At 42.7% G+C, this 21,620-nt stretch overlaps 1 protein-coding gene across 1 annotated transcript; it reads right to left on the minus strand.

The window, feature by feature from the left end:
• Positions 1-12,262: 12,262 nt before the first annotated feature.
• Positions 12,263-16,431, minus strand: fam43a (family with sequence similarity 43 member A). The gene has a single exon (XM_078207693.1). It carries the CDS (start codon positions 16,282-16,284, stop codon positions 15,214-15,216), a length of 1,071 nt encoding a protein of 356 aa, XP_078063819.1. The 5' UTR covers positions 16,285-16,431; the 3' UTR covers positions 12,263-15,213.
• Between the last annotated feature and the right edge of the window lie 5,189 nt (positions 16,432-21,620).

The raw sequence follows: 21,620 nt of genomic DNA on the forward strand, positions 1-21,620 counted from the left end.
CTCGCCCTGACTAAGAGTGGAAGGGGCTAACAGTGGGTGCCCGGCCACTGGTGATGGGATGTCATTCAGGTTCATTAGTGAGCCAATTGACACCCATTGACCGGAATTCTCGTGTCTTGCACGTCCCACTGTTGCAGCCAGCGAGAATGGAGAATTGGGCGCTCAGCCAAACCTCTGTTCACAGCAGTGGGACTGGAGAATCACAGCCACAGGCGAGGTCGGAGAATCTGGTCTATTATCTCTGAGGCCACCTCAATTTAATGGTGCCCCTGGGATTCACCGGGAACTGCACAGCTTTCCCATGACCTTGAAAGATTGCCCGGCAAACCTTATTGTAGTTGTTGACGGCCTACTGGGAGGAGGAGGTCCCTCATTATCAGGCACTCTGTGTCCAATCAAAGCACACAGCATTGGCAGATTGTGACCACTGAAAGCCATTCCCCTCTGTCCTTGCCTCTACCCCCACTTCCCCCACCTTGCAATTCTCATCCCACCTCAGTTAGCCTGTGATCTCTCGTTAATCCTGGGCCTCAGGTAAGTGCATTCATTGCCTCCTGCTTCCACCAGTCCAGTTGGCAACAAGGAGCTGCCCAGCTTTGATCAGTCAACAGTTCTTGAGAGTGGGACTTCAGCTGGGGTGGAGCTCAATTGCAGGGGTATTTCAGCAGGTTCTCTGACCAATGGATGAGACTCAGTTGGCCCCACAAAATCCAGCTCATCGGATCTATTATGTCCAGTTTAGTAGATAGACAGGACTTCATGTGAAAAATGGCACCTTCAATAGTGTAACTCTCTCAGTTCTTTACTGTCGTTTCAGCCTCACTTTTGAGCTCAAAGCTTGGTGTGGAGTGTGAACCCTCAGACCCTCAAAGGAGAGAATGCTGCCAAATAAGCCACAGCAGACACTCCTGAGTAACTCGGTCCATCAATTATTTCTGATTTAGACTGCTGGGTAACTCAAATTACATATTTTCATATCTGCTAAGCATTTGTGTAATTAACTCCACCCCTAAGGTTTGATTTTGTAACAATCAAACAGTCTTTAAGTGCATGATCAATTGTCTTTAGTCTTCATAGAAACCTACAGTGCAGAAGGAGGCCATTCGGCCCATCAAGTCTGCACCGACCACAAACCCACCCAGACCCTATCCCCATAACCCCATGCATTTGCCCTGTTAGTCCTCCTGACACTAAGGGGCAATTTAGCCTGGCCAATCCACCTAACCCGCACATCTTTGGAGTGTTGGAGGGAACGGGAGCACCCGGAGAAAATCCATGCAGATACAGGGAGAACGTGCAGACTCCGCACAGACAGTGACCCAAGCCGGGAATGGAACCCAGATCCCTGGCGCTGTGAGGCAGCAGTGCTAACAACTGTGCCACTGTGCCACCCCCTTGATGAGTTATCAAGAAAGGATTCATTCACTTATTCAGTGAATTGCAGATATCCTAACTGAGGCTTGATCTAAAATTTAATGTAACCTAAACATGTTGATGTAAGGAGCATTTGACAAGCTGACTCACACAATATGCATTTCTAGGCCTATGGTGGGAGGTAAACCCCAGACAGATGCTATCAAGGGTGTTAAGGAATTATCTGGCTCCTCAGCATATATTTGTCAGAATACAAAATTACCCCTCTGTCTCAATCACTCACATGGACAGGAGGTAATTATTAATGATAACAGCTCCACATAGGGAACTGGTACAAAGAATTCCACAGCTATCCATGTTAGACCTGTTTCTCTTCACCAGTTTCTTTCAATGATATGGACGGGGGCATGAGGCAACAAAGGTAAGGTTTTACAGTTATGCGGTGTCATTTATGACTTCATAACATCCTAAAATGCTTCACAGACAGTTCAATATTTGTGAGGTGTAGTTGCGACTTTAACGTGGGGAAAAGCACAACTAGTGAGTACATATAGCAGAGTCTCACAAACAACAACGTGATATCTGACCAGGTAGCCTGTTTCAATAATGGGTTGAGGGATACATATTGGTCAGGAAACCAGGTGAACTGGTGGTCGAAGGGCTAGTGTAAAGTAAAGTTTATTTATTAATCACAAGTAGGCTTACATTCATACTGTAATGAAATTACTGTGAAAACCCCCCAGTCGCTACACTCCGGCGCCTGTTCGGGTACACTGAGGGAGAATTTAGCCTGGCCAATTCACCTAACCTGCACATCTTTGGAATGTGGCAGGAAACCAGAGCACCCGGAGGAAACCCACGCAGACACAGGGAGAACAGGCAAACTCCCAAGGCGGGAATCGAACCCGGGCCCCTGGCGCTGTGAAGCAGCAGTGCTAACCACTGTTCCACTGTGCCAACGTGGGTGGCTCTATGGGTCGCTCTGGAATAGTAGAAAGCAAAGTGTCAAAACCTTCAAGCAGAATGGCGGGGGGGGGGGGAAATTACTGGCAAAAAGGACAAGCATGAAATGTACTTAAGAGCGTTCATATTGTAATAACGTGGAGATGCCGATTTTGAGCTGGGGTGGATAAGATGAAAGGTCACACGACACCAGGTTATAGTCACAAGGGGATTTCAAATAAACCTGTTGGACTATAATGTGGTGTCGTATGACTTCTCATGTTGTAATTGATCACGCTTCCAGTGGTTAGTGTGAGACAGGGGAGGAGGAGTGGGGGCGGGACGGGGTGTGGTCCTTGGCTATGAAATTGAGCTTTCACAGCAGGCTGTCCCAGAAACTGGACGTGCCGCAACACTCCTAAAGGAGTGCTGATGACCTTTAAGGAGGAATTTGTTCCGCCAGGTTGTGGTAGACATGAATGCAGTGTAACATAAGTCAAAATCTGGTACCTCTTCCAAAGGACATCAGTATCCCATCAGAAAGATAGTACGGTAATGATAACAGATTGGAAGAGGATAAGCTGTTACTATAGTGACAAGATTGAATCAGCACTCGTCAGAAATAAACTCTGCTCCACAGAGCCGTAGAGTGCACCACTGAGACAAATAAAACACCATTACATTAAGGGTTGCAGCAGATCGTGAGTTCAGCCTGTTTTGTTTAATAAGCTGTCATTTTTAGATTGCAGCTCTGAAATTATTGACAAAAACATCCTTTTACCCTGATCAAAATTCCAGTCAGGATCAGCACAGACCTGCTCGGAACAATTGGTCTGTGGAACTCTTATCAACCGAAGTTTCAGTCAGGTTAACCACACGCCAACTGTAAGCTGTTGATTTTTTTTTAAGCCAATTTATGTATTAAAAACATATCAAAGACCAATCGGATTGATAAAAGGCAGAGGCATCAGTGTTGGAGCCGCACCTTAACTGTTCATTATAGACTCGCTCAGAGGGTTAGAGATAATGGCCTTGAAAGATGATTTTTATTTATTGTACTCTATAGACTGGCACCACGATAGCTACATTGTGATAAGTGATAGGAAAGGTACTCATCAACATCAGCTCATTTTCCGCTGTGAACCGTAGCCCCCTTTTCCTGAATTAGAATCCTTGCGGTTCTCCCGCAAGCTAATTTGCTGATTTAAGCAACCTACCTTGCAGTGCTGAGTTTGCAGCAGAACAATGTCAGCTAAAATAAAAGTCGTGCTTATAAACGACAAGCAAAACCTAGCAGTTCCAACTTGTTATTACACAGCGTGATATTACTTTTGTGTGTTTTTTTTAAGCTTTGCTTTGACACAATGAATGACCAATGATATGATTTAGCCGTTAGTATTCAATCAAAGCAGAGTCTGTGTTGCGGTAATTTCAGAATATAAATTTTAAAAGTAAAAGCTACATCATTTTTATTAGTAAGCCATTTGGGGAGATTCTTAGATTATTTTTTGTCCATTCTATGTTATGTCATTAAATATTTCTTACTCCTGTAATTCTGAACCAGTTAACTCAACATATTTTATTGTTGAGCGATTGTACATAATCATGCAGTCTTTTCATGATACCCATGATCAAATGGAACAGATAGTATGAATTTAAGAGTGACAATTCTGGCAGCCAGCTTTGATAAATGATAGCTGTACCTGTGTATCTTGCATCTGTATGTGGCTGTGTGATAATAAAGCCAAGTTATCCACAAAGTCTAAATCTTTTGGTTGTTCTGTGAGGGTCCAGTGTATGTCATTTCTTCTGCCTGATGTTGCTTGTCTCAAAATCCAATCAATCACAAAAAAAATAGGGATGGTGACATTAAGCGGCTTTGTCTCATGCCAGTTTGTACGTTAAATTTATCAGAGAAGGCTCCTCTATGCGAGTCTTGACAGCTCATTTTATCATAGATATTCTTCACGAGGGAGATTATTTTCCCTGGAATGCCATAGCTCACTATCACGTCCACAAAGTGTTTTGGTCATGTTGTCAAATGCCTTCTCATAGTCTACAAAATTAATGTGGATCGATGAGCTCCATTCCAATGATTTTTCGTATACAATCCATAGGGTTTCTATCTGATCCACACATGATCTTGCTTGGGAAAATCCTGCCTGGTTGTCCCTTGAAATATCATTTACTGCCTCTTTCATTCTATCCATATGATGCAGTTCAGTACTTCTCCAGGCACAGAGAGCAAAATTATCCCACAATTGTTGTTGCAAAGACTGAGGTCACCCTTCTTTGGAAACTTCACCACATAACCTGCCTTCCAATCTGATGGTATCCTTTATTTCTCCCTTACTTTCCTCAGGAGTCCAGTATAAAATCTGTCACTTGATGTAAATATCAGCCAAGCTTGGCCTTAACATCAATATAGAGAAAACAAAGATAATGCGAATAAACACCAGAAACACCAGAAGGGCGGCATGGTAGCACAGTGGTTAGCACTGCTGCTTAACAGCACAAGGGATCCGGGTTCGATTCCCAGCTTGGGTCACTGTCTGTGTGGAGTTTGCACATTCTCCTCGTGTCTGCGTGGGTTTCCTCCGGGTGCTCCGGTTTCCTCCCACAGTCCAAAGATGTGCGGGTTAGGTTGATTGGCCATGCTAAATTTGCCCTTAGTGTCCTGAGATGCATAGGTTAGAGGGATTAGTGGGTAAATATGTAGGGATATGGGGGTAGGGCCTGGGTGGGATTGTGGTCGGTGCAGACTTGATGGGCCGAATGGCCTCTTTCTGTACTGTAGGGATTCTATGATTCTATTCTATGATTCTAAGTATTGGTGGGACAGACGAAGATGTAAAGATCAGAATTGGGAAGGTTAGGACAGCATTCATCACTCTCTCCAACATCTAGAAATCAGGAGAGATCACCAAGGCCACAGAGCTAAAAATCTTCAACTCCAAGATAAAGTCTGCCTTCCTTTATGGTTTTGAAACATGAAGGACCACCCAAACAGTATCGATGAAAATCCAATCCTTCACCAACAGTGGCCTTAGAAGGATCCTTAGGATGCGCTGTCCAAATACTATCAATAATATTCGGCTTTGGGAGGAGACAAAACAAGACCCAATGATCCTTCAAATCGAAAGGCGAAAGTGGAATTGGATAGGCCATATTTTGAGGAAACTGCAGAACAACATTCCACAGCAAGCTCTCACATTGAACCCGCAAGGAAAGAGGAAGCAAGGTAGACCAAGAAACATGTGGAGGCAGGATACAGAAAAAGAGATGAGAGCTGAGGGTTTTACATGGTGACAACCAGAGAGTTTGGCCCAAATCAGGATTAGTTGGAGGGAATTTGTCCATGGCCTATGCTCCATCAAGGAGTGAAAAGGCTAAGAACAAGAATACCTGCGTATATGTTGCAATTCTCCACAGTATCAGAGATATGTTATTATAGTGTGTAATGACTTAGCAAATCTCTAAAATGATCTGAACGTTGCCGTATGTTCCTGGAGTGTGGCTGAGCTCTGTAGGCGTGTTATCAATGTGTCATCCTGTCATTGGTATTAGTTCAGAAATAGCGAGTTTGTTCATGATGGTTCAACCTACACTAATTGGTTGGGGTGGTAGAGGACCTCTGGTTCTCCCTGCTTTAATGAACTGTGTGCGGATAAGGGGAAGGCCTTGAATTTGCCTGTGCTTTGATCCATGATCATTCATTTTGCTCCAGTGAACTGAGAATTATTTCATGTAGCATAATACAACTTAAATGAGTATGGTATGATAGGTCGGCCATCAAGCCATTTTACTTATTTTCCTGCAGACTCTTTTACAACCAGGTGTCTATGTTCAATAGGGAAGGGGTGGGCAGTTTAAAAAAATTACTGCGTGAGAGAAATTATTATCCCTTTGTTCTACATACAGTTTCTATTCCTCTCAGTGCTCCTTCCGGCAATTAGCTGTGCAAAAGGTGCATATCACATTTACATCTCATTTATGTGCGAGTTAACAATGTTCCTTGCTGCTTCAGTGTCAGAACGAATATAATCAGTAACGCCAGACTTTACCCTTGAATTTATGCTGACAAAAGTTGCACTCACCGTCTGATGACCCTGGGTTATTTCTAGAATGGGTTACGTGGAAACATAAGGAGAAATAAGTAGCTTTGATCACAAACCATAGGAGATTTGCCAGAATGGTTCCAGGATTGAGGGATTTTACTTACAAAGTCTGTTAACAAGATCTGCCCAAGGAAATCAGACAACCAAGCAACAAAATGGATTCTGCAATGTATTGCTTTTCTATTAACAAAATCCTGGGAGACTATTTCCTGCAAGTAAAACTGCATTATGACAATGGATAAAACATATTAAAACAATCAGATCAGTTTGATTGGTGGGGTCATATGAAGAATTTTAAAAATGTATACATGACTGTTAGAATATATTGGTAGTAATCCAAAACAAATAAAAAACAGAAGAGGGCACTTTTGGTAACAATTCACTGGAAGATTGCAGCACAGACCTTTGAATGTGTCATTTATGGTATTATTCTTCCACAAGTCAGTTCTCTATGTCCCTTTTGCTGCTGTTGTTGCGGTGTAACTTTTTACAATCCTTAATTGAGCAATTCTCCCACTACGTAAAGTGAATTTGATTAATTCTCAATATCTTTCTTCTGATTTATTTCAGCTGTTTTGTGAATATATTGGGCAGAATTTTCCTAAAGTGTCATCACGGCGAGAATACCGAAGCGATCTGTGCCAATCTCTCAGACGCGCTCCTGACCGCAATTGTCTCACACTCAGTCACTTTGTGGGAGAGTGGTGAGGTGCGCGCTGGTACTGGGTGGGGGATAGGGTCTAAACACGCTGGTGAGCCTGGCTTCAGAGTGCTCGGGTGTCATTTTGTAAAGGCGCCTGGATCTCACAGTGCACTGGGAGGCACTCTGCCTCCCCCCATGGACATCAGGAACCCCCCACGCCACCCCCCTCCCATTCGGCTGCGGCATGTATGTTCCCCCATTCCCTGCCCAACGAGGGTCGCCAGCATCTGGGTTCTCTCGATCTGTCCTCCTATCTGATCCCCGGCATGCCCCACATCATGATCCCTTCACTCCTGCATGACCTTCCCCACCCACATGGCCCCACCTGCGCAGCACCCCTCCCCCCCCCCCCCCCATCATAGCCTCCTGTTATAGCCCCCAGTCAGGCTCCATTCCCTTGGTCTGACTCCTGGCACACTGGGAATGCCCAACTGGCACTGCCAGCATGCCTGGTGGCCACTGCCGGGGTGCCCAGTGGGCACTGTCAGTGTGGCAGGTGGGTGCTGCCAGGTGGGCACTGCCCAGTCATATTCCCTGACAACCTAGTGGCTTCACTGGCCTCCAAGCACCTGGTGTGGCCATCGTGCCAGGTCTCTGCTGGTGGAGAGCAGTATTGATTCTCGTTATTCTCGCACCGTGTCCGAAGGTTGGAAGATGCTGTGCGCAGGGAGTCGAATGGACTATGCATATTGAAATTTTATTTTAAATATGCTAATCAGCCTCACACTCTTTTTGGGCGTGATCTGGTTTGCGCCTTTGGAAAGCGATCAGGACGATTGCAAACTGTTCAGCGCTGGGCGCGAAGCCAATTTCTAGGCTCACACGCTATTTTCCCAGCTCGGTGTGATCTACACCAAGTGCGACGAGGTTGGAAAATCGCCTCCATCAATTCAAACACTGACATCTAATGATACATTCGAGGGAACTAAATAGTGAGAAATTCCAAATGCCAACAGTGCGAGGGTGCTGAATAAACACAAAGTAGACATGTTTATATTGTGGAAGTACGCCAGGTTAATAACTTCATCTGTCAGTGTTAATTCAGGTCTCTCACGCTGATGGGCTGCGTAACTTCTTCCATGGAGTCCTCATGCTGCTGTCGCCTGAATTTACTATTCCAAAAGTGAAAGAGTCATCAAAGCACAGAAATAGGACATTCTGTTCATAGAGTCCATGCCGGTTCTGTGTACAGCAATCATTTCCCCTCTCTATCCCCATAACCTTATATGTTTAATTTGACAAGCATCCATCCAATTTGCTTTTGAAATTATTCATTGTCTCTGCTTCAACCAGCCTTGTAGGCAGTGAGTTCCGGGTCATTACCATTTGCTGTATAAAAATATTCCTCCTTACATCTCCTCGACACCTTTTGCCAAAATCTTAAACCTATGTTCCCCACTCCTTGTACCATCAGCGAATGGGAACTCTTCCTTCTCTATCTTATCTAAGAATGTCATGATTGTTTACGCATCAAATCTCCCCTCAATCTCTTTCACTCTAAGAACAACCCCAACTTCTCCAACTTAACCCTATAACTAGAATTGCTCATTCTGGTAAATCTCTTCTGCAATGTCTCTCGGACCCCTCATATCCTTCCAAAAGTGGTGACCAGAACTTTACTCAATACTCTAGTTGTGGCCAAAACCAGAGCTTTACAGTTTCAGCGTAACTTCCCTGCTTTTGTTATGAAGCCTGCAATCAGATATGTTTTGCTAACTATCTCAATATGTCCTGCCACCTTCAAAGATATATGCACATGAACCCCAGGATCCTCTGTCCCTGCACACCCTTTAGAACTGTGCCATTTAGTCTATAATGCCACTCCTTATTCCTTCTGCCAAAGTATATCACCTGACACTCCTCTGCATTAAATTCTATCTCCCACTTGTCTGCCCATTCTGCTAGCCTATCCATGTCCTGTTCCAGTCTATTGGCAACATTCTGTCAACCACACCTCCAAGTATGGAATTATCAACAAGTTTTGAAATTTATTTTGTATTCTGATATCGATGAAGGAGGTCTTGTAGCACAGTGGGGGCATCCCTACCTCTGGGTCAGAAGCTCTGGGTTCAAGTCCCACTTCAGGGACATGACAGCCATGGAAGGTGTGTTCGTAATGTGGCCAAACAGGCTGATTATCAGCCTTTAAATGCTAAGAGTGGGTGAGCTTCCTGCTCAACCATACGGCAGAAGGCAATGGCAAACTACTGCAGTAATTTGCCAAGCATAACGATTGTACATTCTAATGGATGTCTGTGGTTACCATTGTCCTCTTAGGGCATGATACTTTAAGGAGGAGGATTCCAATATCCAAGTCATTTATATATATTATACACAAGCACTGATCCTTGGCAAACACCACTGTCTACCATCCTCCAGTCTCAAAAAAAATTATCAAGACTTACTGTTTACAGTCCTGAGACTAATTTTTAACCCTTCCTATTACAAGAGCCTCAAATTTGTTAACTTGCCTTTTATGCGGCACTTTGTCAAAGACTTGCTTAAAATCAATATAGATAACATCCACAACATGACCCTTCTCTGTTATTTCATCAAAAAAAAATCAAAAAGATTAGTCAAGCACGATCTGCCTTTTATAAATTCATGCTGGTTCTCTTTAATTAACTGAAGCCACTCGAAATGCCTACTGATTTTTTGTTGATTATTGTTTCTAAATGAATCTCTTAAAAATAATTGAACTCAGTATAATTCTATTTACCTTGCATTTTTAAAAGGAGCCCTGATACTGAAACTCTCTCTGTAAAAGCAAGTGAACCCATCCTCCAATACTGTGTTTAAGAGTAATTAGAAAGCTGAATTCCTAATAGGAGCAATTTCAGCTATGAGCCCTCTTGATAGAAAAATTTTGCTTGCTTTTAGGAGGAATTAACAGCACTGATATCTGTGATGAATGGTGTGAAGCGGAGACCACGACAATATTTAAAGCGACATCTTGCACTTAACAGGAATTTTTGTAGACTGAATGGGAAACATCTGTATCGGAATCAAATTTTTTCAAGGTCAAATTGACTTCATGGTCATGGGCAAAAAAAACAAATTAAAGCCTCGGCAGAATGTTAAACTTCCTCAAGACTAATCTACATTGTCTTTAATGTGCTTAAACATTGAGAATCTAATGGTTATCAAATGTTTACAAGAGAAAAACAAAGTCAAAATTTAAGTGTAATGGAAGTGAAAATTGCCCGCTGTTCCTCATTTGGGGGTAATGAACCATTCTTTGGAATTGATTTGACAAAAGCTTTGATCCTTAATTTTTAAATTTGTTCCTAAGTATCTATTTAGTATATATATATTTAAATGTTTAGATCCCTGTCTCAGTTTTTTTAGCTAAATATAATTCTGGTGCAATTAATTTCACTTTCAAATGCCATTTTCTTTGTTTGTACCATTAGCTACAGAGAATAAATCTTGCCAAATAGAACACAAAGATAGAATGTGTATATTCGGGGTTTGGGGAAATAATGAAGCAAATATTAACTCAAGGCAGCTTTTCAGTGGGAAACTGTCTCAGTGAGTTGATGTCCCTCCTAGCAGAGGCAGCAAGGGGCCAGGGTGGTTTTATCTGGTCAACCAAACAGAAGGTTAGCCAATAATATCCTCTATCGAAACAACAAAAAGGTTTTATAATTCAAAATCTTGACACTACAATCGAGCATTTTTATACTTGCATGGGAGTAAATCAGATTAAGGTCATCATGCGAGATCCCACATTTCACTTTTGCATCATTCTTGTTGAGGGTGATGTTATTGTCTCTGAAAGGTCAAAAGCTGCGGCAAACAGCCAGACTTGGCAAGTTAATTAAAATAAATATTTTCATTGCTTTGAGCTCGGACGCAGATTTCACCAAACCTGACTGAAAAATACATAATATGAACGGGAAATGTTACGGGAATGGATAATACAGGACTGAGTCTACATCCTCAACGTTACCTTCGTAAGGAAGCATTCAACAAAAGGCACATCCTTCTCCATAGTGGGAAAGAAAATGGGAATTAGCAAATGAATCATAGTCTCCACTTCCCTTCCCCGTGTGCTGCTAAACATGAACATTGTGCTTGTCTCCTGAATGTGTTTGGTACAAAATATTCTGACATCTAAGCCCTGAGGTAGACCATTGTGAAGATCAGAGAAATCACATACATAACCACTAAACTACTGCAGAAACAAAGAGGTTTGAGTTCATACATTGCTAGTGCACAAAAACACTTTAAATACTTGTAAAAACACTGATGGCATGTTTTCTCGGAACTAAATTGTTGTGTTTGAAGTACCATCTGTTACCGCGACGTGACAGAATGAGCTGGCTATTATCTTTAATCCTATTTTTTTTTCAGACTTTTCGAGGTCTCATGAATTAATCTATGTGTATCTGGATGCCACTTTTGACCGGTGATCCAATTGACAGAATACTTTAAGTGCCTGTACTGTAGGCTGGGCTGAGTCACGATAAGCTACATTTAACTAGTTAATGTGAGCAGCCATGTTTTGCCTGAAAGATTTCAAAAAGCGGAAGATGTGATTTTCAATTAAGCGTGCTTTTCATCAGATGTATCGTGTAAAATTATTTGAATGCGGATTAAAATAACTAAAACATATCGATCACCACTTGGAGTGTTAGGAAACAAGTTCAACTTGCACCCTATTGATCTCTATAACACTGCTATTGATTTCCGCAAGTACAGTATAACCTTTTGTAAAGCTTTGTCACTCTGCTAGGCACAATATCACATCCCTGGTGTATGTTTTTCAGACATTGTATAAATTCACAATAGGCAATTCAACATTTATAGATTCTGATATCATCAACACCAAAACTAATCATCAATAAAAACACATGGATGGCATAAATCACTTCCTTTGTATTTAGCTAACATTCTCATCTGTTTTAAGTATACATTTTTTTTTATGATCAAAGGATCTTTGGGCCCTGAGCTTAGAAGAGGTCCATAAGAAATAGCCATGGGTGCATATGTAAGCTTGTGAAATTTAGCTAGCAAACCTAATTCTTATTTTACAGTCGAATGGTACATGCTGCGGTTATTATTCTTACATCTTGATACAATCATGCACACTGATTCTATGCCTTAAAATTACAGTACAAGCCACTTTTACATTGACTTTATTGTTTCAGTTTGTGCCAACAAAAAATTATGGACACTTCTTCATCAAATATTTAAAAAATAACATCTATCTTGCTTGTACAGATTTACATTTAGTATGTACAGTACAGTCAGGACATCCAATACTTGCTGCATCTTTCTTTTGCACAGCAAAGAAATGATATTATATCTGATGACAAAACTATTTACAACGATAAAACACTGATTAAGAAATCACAACAGTGCAATATACAAACCACAGAGTGTAACAGGCAAGAATAAATTCTGTGACTCATCAAGGGATTGTAAACAAATACTTAATTTAAGACAAATAACCAGGGTATTTAACTGAATGTGAGAAACTGCATCCATTCCATAATGTGAAATGGCAAATGTAATGAATCCATTCTATACACTGATGGGAACTTATCCAATCAAATCTGATATCAATTGTAATGTAATATATATTGTTTCAGCTTATCTTAACACACTCTGATGAAGTTGCAATAGTGTAAAACAGATGATAACAAATTGGCACCCTGACTTACATCTCTCCAAATTTTGATTTCTATTGATTTTACAACCAATTTAAAGCTGATTCATTATTGGCCATCTTACACTATCAACCAGAGTCAACATTACCTCAACAATCTGTTATGGAGACGTTACATATTTTAGTAGCGTCAGTGTGACTCTCAGTCTCATCTGAAGTTCATCTAACCGCCATAGTGTACCTCTGTCACAATAAATTTGTGTTTCAGTCCAATAACTTTGACCACCGAAATAATTTTGTCGAGCCGTTAATCTAAATGGCAAAAGTTCCTAACAGTGCAGTAGTTATTTTTCACAGTGCTGACCCTTATGTTTAGATTGAGATACTATAATATAGAATATCTCATAGCTTTAGATTTATAATTGTTTGTATACAAAGCCTGTATAAGGTACCAGAGGTGTAGTCTTTCAAAAGGCATGATTTGGCTTACCTTTTGATGTTAAACTTTATTCTGGATTTCTCAAATCTACGTGGCTGGATTGGGTGAGAGGCTTTAATGTGTATAAACATTTTGTTCAGTCGACTAAAAGTGCATTTTACACCAAACATCTTTCAAGATATTTCAGAATTCCCATTTTAAATCAAATAAATAGCCTTTACTGGGACTCGCCAGTAGTCTCAAAACAAATTGTTTCCAAATAAGAAAAGCAAGAACATGCTTCTTAACGTATAACTTCTGTTTGTACCTGAGGGGAGCTTGAGATTTTGAAAACACAAGCCAGCAATTTCTTCCATCAGCACTTAAGGGAAAATAGATGAAAGACAAGTTCAAGACAAGAGAGGAAATATGAAAAAAAAAAATCCACTAGTATTTTAAAAGGAGCAAACCATTATGAAAGGCAATAAAGTTAAACATGAAGAACTGAATAAAGAAGGAAACAAACTTGAAAAACAGAACTGATGGAAAATGAATTGAATTGTTGTTAAGAGTTTCTTCAACAAATAAGACCATTGCAAATGAAAATAGCAAAATGGCATAACACTGGGTAATAGCTACTATAAAGGCTCAAACATGATCTTTGGGGAAAAATTGGTTCGCGCCTGAATACAGACACAGGACATGTAGTGTGACTGTAACACAAGCTCCAAGAGGACAGCACAAGATTCACCTGTAATTAGTCCTTGGATCTCATTACCCACAAAACTAGCGATCTGCAAGTGACAATTGAGCATCATGATATGGCTCACCAGCCTGGGCCAGAGCAGGTCTGGCCAGCTCTACAGTCAGGAGCTGCTTTCCATTTGATCCAAGGTTGGAGCTGAAAAGGATGGGGCAAAGTGATGTGCTAGAAGCTCCCAGTACTGTTGTGGAGGAGTTACACTCCTGCTCCTCATTAAGGTAACTGAAAACAAGTTTGCTTGCCTTGACATTCGTGACCTGCATGGGTCCCTTCAAGGAGTGTTGCTTATGTAACAACAATTCAGCTAAAACTAAAGAACTTCCGCAGTTCAAACTCTGTCCAGTTTTTGAACAATTTCGGAACAGGATTATTAAACAAGCATAATGGCCTCTCAATATGCAAGGGCTAAGTCAGGCTTCAGATGGCTGCCAGGGACAGCAGAATATTGCCTTGCTCGATCTACTTCAGGCCCCTTGGATGTAGCCCCACAAAATGGGATTTTGAGAAACAGCAAAAGTGAGGCAGTTTTCACACCGAAGGACATTGAGAAGTTCTCAAAGTGAAGTGTGGTTGATCAGATTCACATGGTACATTCCCTGGTGTGGGTGCTTTGGAGAGATGTCTTTGCCATAGCTTGGCGTTATAAATTGTACAGTCAAGGCCAGCAATTGACTCTATCCAAGCCTGGTTGGACTTTTGATAACGGCGGCCCATTTAGTTCTATCCCAGTCACACCACAGAGACACTGCCCTGGTATAACACTGGTGGAACTTTGCTTCCCGTCCTTTTAAAAGCTGCACTTGTGTTGGGTTGGGTTGGGGGTTGGAGAGGGGACGGAAGGGGGGGGGGGGGGGGGAGATTGATGCTAAAATGGTCAATAGCAGCCACGGTGCGAACATTGCAGTGAGGGGGGAAGGAAGGAGCTGGTCAGCGTGTCCCAAGCGACAAATATCGCCACCTCCTCTTAGGGAGTTCATTGTAAACAGGGAACAAAACGCCTCGCACAAATCGCAACCTCCCCTTTACGCATTAAATCCCTCACTTAATGATTGAGAGAGAGCGAATTGAGTTGACATAAATGAGTGAGCCGGGAGGTGCCCTTGGTTAAAAGTCTGTTCTGTGCGTGTGGACCTTTCCTCAACTGCTCGCAGTTATTCTCCCTCTTTTAGCATCTGGTTAATGTGATGGTGAGGTTCTGGGTTAGGGGGGTGGGTGGTTACACCGACAGTCGGTGGTGTGAAGGGAGGCCGATTGCAAAGTAAACCTGAAGCAATTGTAGAGTTATCCCATTCCTTGCAAGTCCCCGTCCTCAGTGCCATCCATGGCGGGCACTGGCTCCTGGTCACTGGCCCCACTGCCCAAGGAGGACTCGCTGCTGGTACTCTCCCCGGACAGTAACCTGGTGACCCTCAGGTCGGCCCTCAGCGACTGGACGTCGTTGCCGATGCTCATCTCCCCGAGGTTGGTGATGATCTCGGACAGGTCTCGCTGCTGCTGGCTCCTGCCCGAGGGCTCGGCGCTCTCCAGGATGTCCTCGTACTCCAGGCTGAGCTCCAGCTCGGCTCTCTCCTCCTCCTCCTCGCCCAGCAGGTCCTCGGTGATGGAGCCCAGCTTGGGGGCGCTGCGGCTCCTCTCCACCGGCGGCTTGTAGCTGCACTGGCCGTTCAGCAGCTTCCGCAGCGGCACCAGCGGGATGGTCTGCTCGCCGATCAGCCTCTGCTGCTGGTGCCGGGCGTCGTCCCGCCGCTTCAGCCGCTTGAACTCGGCCAGGGCGTTGCTGGAGGTCTGGTAGAGGAGCAGCGCCATGGCCTTCGCCTTCTCGGCTTTGGACACCAGCACGGCGTGGCAGCGCAGCATGACCGCCTTGTGCTTGAGTTCGTGCCGGTAGATCCAGGCGAAGATCCTGGGGGAGCTGGGCTCCGCCACGCAGTAGGTGATCCGGTGCAGGAGGTAGAGGTGGCCCGGTCTCTTCGCCTTGCCGTCCACATGGACCATGCGGATCCCCTGCGAGCTGATGGTCAGCTTCATCTTGGTGCCGTTCTTGCCCTGCTCGCTCTTGGACCAGATTTTGGTGACGGCCACCTCGGCGCAGCCTTCCCCTTTGGACTGGATGGTGGTGGCGTTGCCCAGGTACAGGACGGTGTAGGTGGGATCTTCCCCGGTGATCCTGATCTTCTTCCTCCTGGATTTGAACATGCTGCACACCCGGTTGAGGGCCCCCTCGGTCACCACGTCTGGACAGGCACGGGTGAAGGAAGTGATGGTGTTACAGTTCAGAGCCACCGAGTAACCCAGCTGTTTCGGCTGCTTCTTTTCGATCAAGTCAAATTTATTTTTCTTCCAGGGTAACATCGCTGAGACGGGTAAGATTTTAGACGGTTAAAATATTGGGGAAATCTGCGCAGCCCCCCGCCACCAATCTCCCCATCCTTGCCTCTGTCCGGGTCGCCCTGGGCTCACTGCCTCCAGTCCTCCTGTACTTCTCATGTTGCTGACACTGACTCGTGTTTAAGTTGATACAGTCCCGGGCTGAGAGATGTAAATATAGACTGGAGTGAACCATCCACTCACTGGAACGGGGAGGAGCCACACTGACTCACATATAGGAAGTTATCACAATGAAATATTCCCTTAGAGAGAGAGGACAGAACTCAGTTAACCAATTAAAACCCCTTAAACACTGTGAACATGACCTTGTGGACATTGTGGATTCCGTTGCCTTGTTTTCCCTCCCCAATGCATTACCTTCCATTTCACTGATCTGAGTTCCATTTGTCACTGCTCTGCCCATCTACCCAGTTACTTGATATCACCCTCCACTCCACAGCTTTCTTTCTTACGATCAACTACACAGAGTTTTGTATTATCTGCAAACCTTCTTAATTATGTCCCTAAATCTAAATCACTGACCATGAAATAGAACTGGAGATCTTGCCCGGGACCCAAGACAAGAGGAAATGTTTGGATGGGGTTAGGATTAATTGGAATTTAAATTGTCATTTTTTAAAACAAAATTGCTGTAGTCCTAATCTGGGCTAAAACGGGGAGGTGGTTTTCATGCATTCAGACACCAGGTTGCACAGGAATGGGGAATGGGTTAAGAGTGGGGAAATACAGCTCAGTAGTGAGAAGCAGTGAGATGAACAAGTGAGCTGAGCTCGCCCGGAGCAGCAACAATCAAACGCTGCATCGCCGTAAACCATGCACGGGATGAGCCGTTTTCTTCCTGATCTCTTTCCAATGAGCTCTGCTGGAGATGAGATGTCAGCTCAAGAATTGTATCTGCACTGCCGCCTGCAGTCAGAAACTCTTGTCGGCAGCCGTCCCCCTCTGGTTCAACAAACAGTCATGATGTGGAGATGCCGGCGTTGGACAGTAACAGGCTGCCGGAGAACTCCCTGTCTGCGGAATCCCAATTTGAGTCACTGACTTCAGAGAAGAAGCGAAGTAAAGGGACCATCATTGACGCGACTATCACATAATGTGGCTTTGGAAGATTTGAGATGTATTAGACTGATAAGGTTTACGAAAAGTGGGAGCTCAGTTTAAGTATTAGTGTCACAAGTAGGCTTACATTAGCACTGCAATGAAGTTGCTGTGAACATCCCATAGTCGCCACATTCAGGCGCCTGTTCGGGTACACTGAGGGAGAATTTAGCATGGCCAATGCACCTAACCAGCACATCTATTGGATTGTGGGAGGAAACCCGAGCACCTGGAGGAAATCCACACAGACACAGGGTGACCCTGCACAGTCACCCAAGCTGGGAATTGGACACGGGTCCCTGGCACTGTGAGGCAACAGTGCTTACCACTGTGCCACCGTGTCGCAATATTCTGCTTTCACGAATCTGGTTTTCAGACACAATGTTGTTCAGAAACAATGACACAAACCTCGCTCGGGCGAGGCTCATAAAATCCTGCCCAAGGCCAATGGAGAATTCCGTTCTGCGAGCCGAGGTGGGCATGGTGTTAAAATTCCAGCCAATATTACTTTTGTTGAATTCTCTCTTATCAGTTGCTTATTCCATGAAGATGCATGTAAAAGGGGGTTCATTACTCCTCTCCCTCGCTACTTCCTCAGATATATTTTTCAGATGTTCTTCAGAATTATTGATTAAATGTTTTGTGACAATATTCAGAAATTGGTGGCGACAAATCAATTTTATTTTTATTGAACAACATTTTGAACTGAACTATTTCTGCTGCAATCGAATGGCAGTAAACTCGCAGACAAATCTATAGCTCCATTGATGGCAACCTTCATTACAACATTGATCCTCTGATGAAGACATCTGTTCTTTTACTTCACACAAAATAGGAGAAAGCTAGCACAGGTTTGTTAGGAGAAAATTGTGTTTAGCTAACTAGCTTGAATTTTTTTAAATGAAGTAACAGGGAAGGTTGATGAGGGTAATGCTGCTGATGTGGTGTACATGGACTTCCAAAAAGCATTTCATAAAAGTGACACACGACAGACTTGTGAGCAAAGTTAGAGCTCAAGGGATAAAAGGGACAGTAGCAACATTATTACAAAATTGGTTGAGTGACACGAAGCAGAGAGTAGTGGTTTGCAAATGTTTTTTGGACTGGTGGAGTGTTTGCAATGGTATCCCCCACTGATCCATGTTAGGATCCCCGTTCTTTGCCTCTTTGCCTTCCATAAACCAATTCAGGCTTTGTCCAATCCTGTTAATGCTTCCCACATGTTCTGTAATCACCTGGACCTTGGTGTACAGGGCACAATGTCAAAATTTGTGCATGACACAAAACTTTAAAATATTGTGAACTGTGAGGAGGATAGTAGAACTTCAAAAGAACATGAATAGGTTAGTGGGATGGCGAACAACTAGCAGATGGAATTTAACACAAAGAAGTGCGAAGTGATTCATTTTGGTAGGAAGAACAAAGAAAGACAATAGAATATGAAGGATACAGTTATAAAGAGAGTGCAGGAGCAAAAGATTTATGTTTATGTACATAAATCCTTGAAAGTGGCATGACAGGTTGAGAGTGTAGTAAATAAAGTAGACAACATCCTGGACTTTATCAACAGGGGCATACAGTACAAAAGCAAGAAAGTTATGTTAAATCCATATAAGATATGGATTCGGTCTAAAGAGGATACTATATCCAGCCCTGAGCACCATATATTAGGTTGTGAAGACATTAGAGAAGGTGCAGAAAAGATGCATGAGCATGGTTCCAGGCATTACAAAAAATAGATTACAAAGCTTGGCACTGTTCTCCTTGGAAAAGAGAAGACTGAGCGGAGATTTGATTGAGGCATTCAAAATCATGAGGATTCTGGAGTAGATCGGAAAAAGCTGTTCCCATTATTGGAAGGATCAAGAACCAGAGGATATAAGATAATTAACAAAAGAAGCAATAATAACATGAGAAAAAGTCTTTTCACACAGTGAGTGGTTAGGATCTGGAATGTACTGCCTGAGAATGTGGTGGAGACAGGTTCAATCGAAACATTCAAGTGGGGATTGGGCTATTATTTGAAAAGCAAGAGTGGGCAAGGCTTCAGGGAGTGGCACTGGGTGAATTGCTGCTTTGGAGAGCCAGCACAGATATGACAGGCAGAATGGCCTCTTTCTGTGCTGTAACCATTCTGTGACTCTATGAGTCTATTGCATTGACTTTTATTTTCACCGTTATTGTATATTGCATCTTCTGCTAATTGAAGACATCTCATTATACAAATCTCCAGAGCTGCCAGATCTACAATCAATAAGAAAGATCGATGTGTGAAGTTAAATGATTCATTGTTCAGTTTACACCGGACAGGAGAAGAACAGGAGGATACCAATGGCTTGACACTATTTTCTGAACACTTAGGATGTGGTGAAAGAGCGCCACCTGTTGACGCCTTCAATCATTTATTTACATTTTGCAGACTCTTCAAGCTGTGATTGTTGGACCTGTTTAGTCATTATGATAGCTGGTGTGACTGAGGTGCACGTTAAAAGATGGTGAGCAGAAATAATGTGTAATTTCTATTTTGAGCAATTAGATGAGTGAGTTAAATGGCAATTTGGTGCAGTTTGTCATTTTATGCTAACCTGATCCGTTTAGATATTTTAAAGAATCTGAACATACATAATAGTTTAAAAGAATACGCAACTTGTTAATGGAGGTAATAGCACACAAAGAGCTGTTAAAATCATTTCCACCTGTTTCAGATTCTATGCAAATCATGTTGAATCTGAAATAAACAGCTTTTAAGTCATCAAAGTAGAATTTCCAGCACTATGTTTAGATGAAGCTGTCCTTTATCAACAAATTTGCCCTTAAAATATTTCATTTTATTATTCGCAAACCTACTAATTATGTAATTATCATTAGCTTCCAAAAATAAGAAATAATTTGCATTTATAAATGGCCTTTCGTGACAAGAAAATGTCCCAAAGTGTTTCACAGCCAATGAAGTATTTTTAAAGCACAGTCATTGTTGTAAACCCTTGGAATCTTTTGGCTTTATTCATTGAGCAAGTGTCTTGATTCTCAAACTTTGTCTACTTTAAATAAAACACAATTAAAGTAAAGTTTCTTTATTAGTCACAAGTAAGGCTTACATTAACACTGCAAGTAAGTTATTGTGAAATTCCCCTAGTTGTCACACTCCGGCACCTGTTCGGGTCAATGCACCTAACCAGCACGTCATTCAGACTGTAGGAGGAAACTGGAGCACCCGGAGGAAACCCACACAGACATGGGGAGAATGTGCAAACTCCACACAGACAGTGACCCAAGCCGGGAATTGAACTCGGGTCCCTGGCTGTCTGAGGCAGCAGTGCTAACAACTGTACCACCGAATTGGTCCCAAATCAGATCTCACCAACAATTTAGGTTCTGGCCAAGGATGGTAACATACTGGATGGCCTATAAATCAATGAAGAGGAGGTATTGGAGAAATTGTCTGCATTCAAAGCTGAGAAGCCACAAAAACTAGATGGGAGAAAAGTAATGGTGGAAATTGTGGAGAATCTAGCCATAATCTTCCAATCCTCCATTAATACAGGAATCATTTCAAAAGATGGAGAATTGCAAATGTCACATCCTTGTTCAAATAAGTGTGTATGGATAACCCCAACAGTTATTTCAACAATGGTGGGTGGAAAATCTTTCTGATAATCCAGGAACAAATTAATAATCGCTTGAACAAGTGTGGATTCATTATGGAAAGCCAGCATAGATTTGATAAAGGAAACTCATGTTTAACTAACTTAATTGAATTTTTTTGGTGAGGTAACAGGGAGGGTTGGTGAGCATAATGCAATTTTGTAATGTACAGGCTTCCAAAAGGCATTTGATAAAGTGTTATGTAGTTGGCTTGTCAGCAAAGTAGGAATTAGTGGAATAAAAGTGGCAGCATGGATACAAAGTTGGCTGAATGACAGGAAACAATAGTTGTGAACAATTATTTTACGGACAAAAAAGTAAAGTAAAGTAAAAGGACAAGAGGTATGTATATAGTCAAATTTTGCAGCGATCAGTATTAGGTGCACTCCTTTTCTTGATCTTTCTTAATGGCCTAAACATAGGTACGCTGGGCACAGGTTCAAAATTTCCAGATGGCTCAAAAACCTGGAAGTATTGTGACCTGTGAGGAGCATAGTGATAGACTTCACAAGGACATAGGCTGGTGGAATGGGTGGACATGTGACAGGTGAAATTTA

The sequence above is a fragment of the Mustelus asterias genome, chromosome 3, assembly GCF_964213995.1.
Source record: "Mustelus asterias chromosome 3, sMusAst1.hap1.1, whole genome shotgun sequence".
In the NCBI taxonomy this organism is placed as follows: domain Eukaryota; kingdom Metazoa; phylum Chordata; class Chondrichthyes; order Carcharhiniformes; family Triakidae; genus Mustelus; species Mustelus asterias.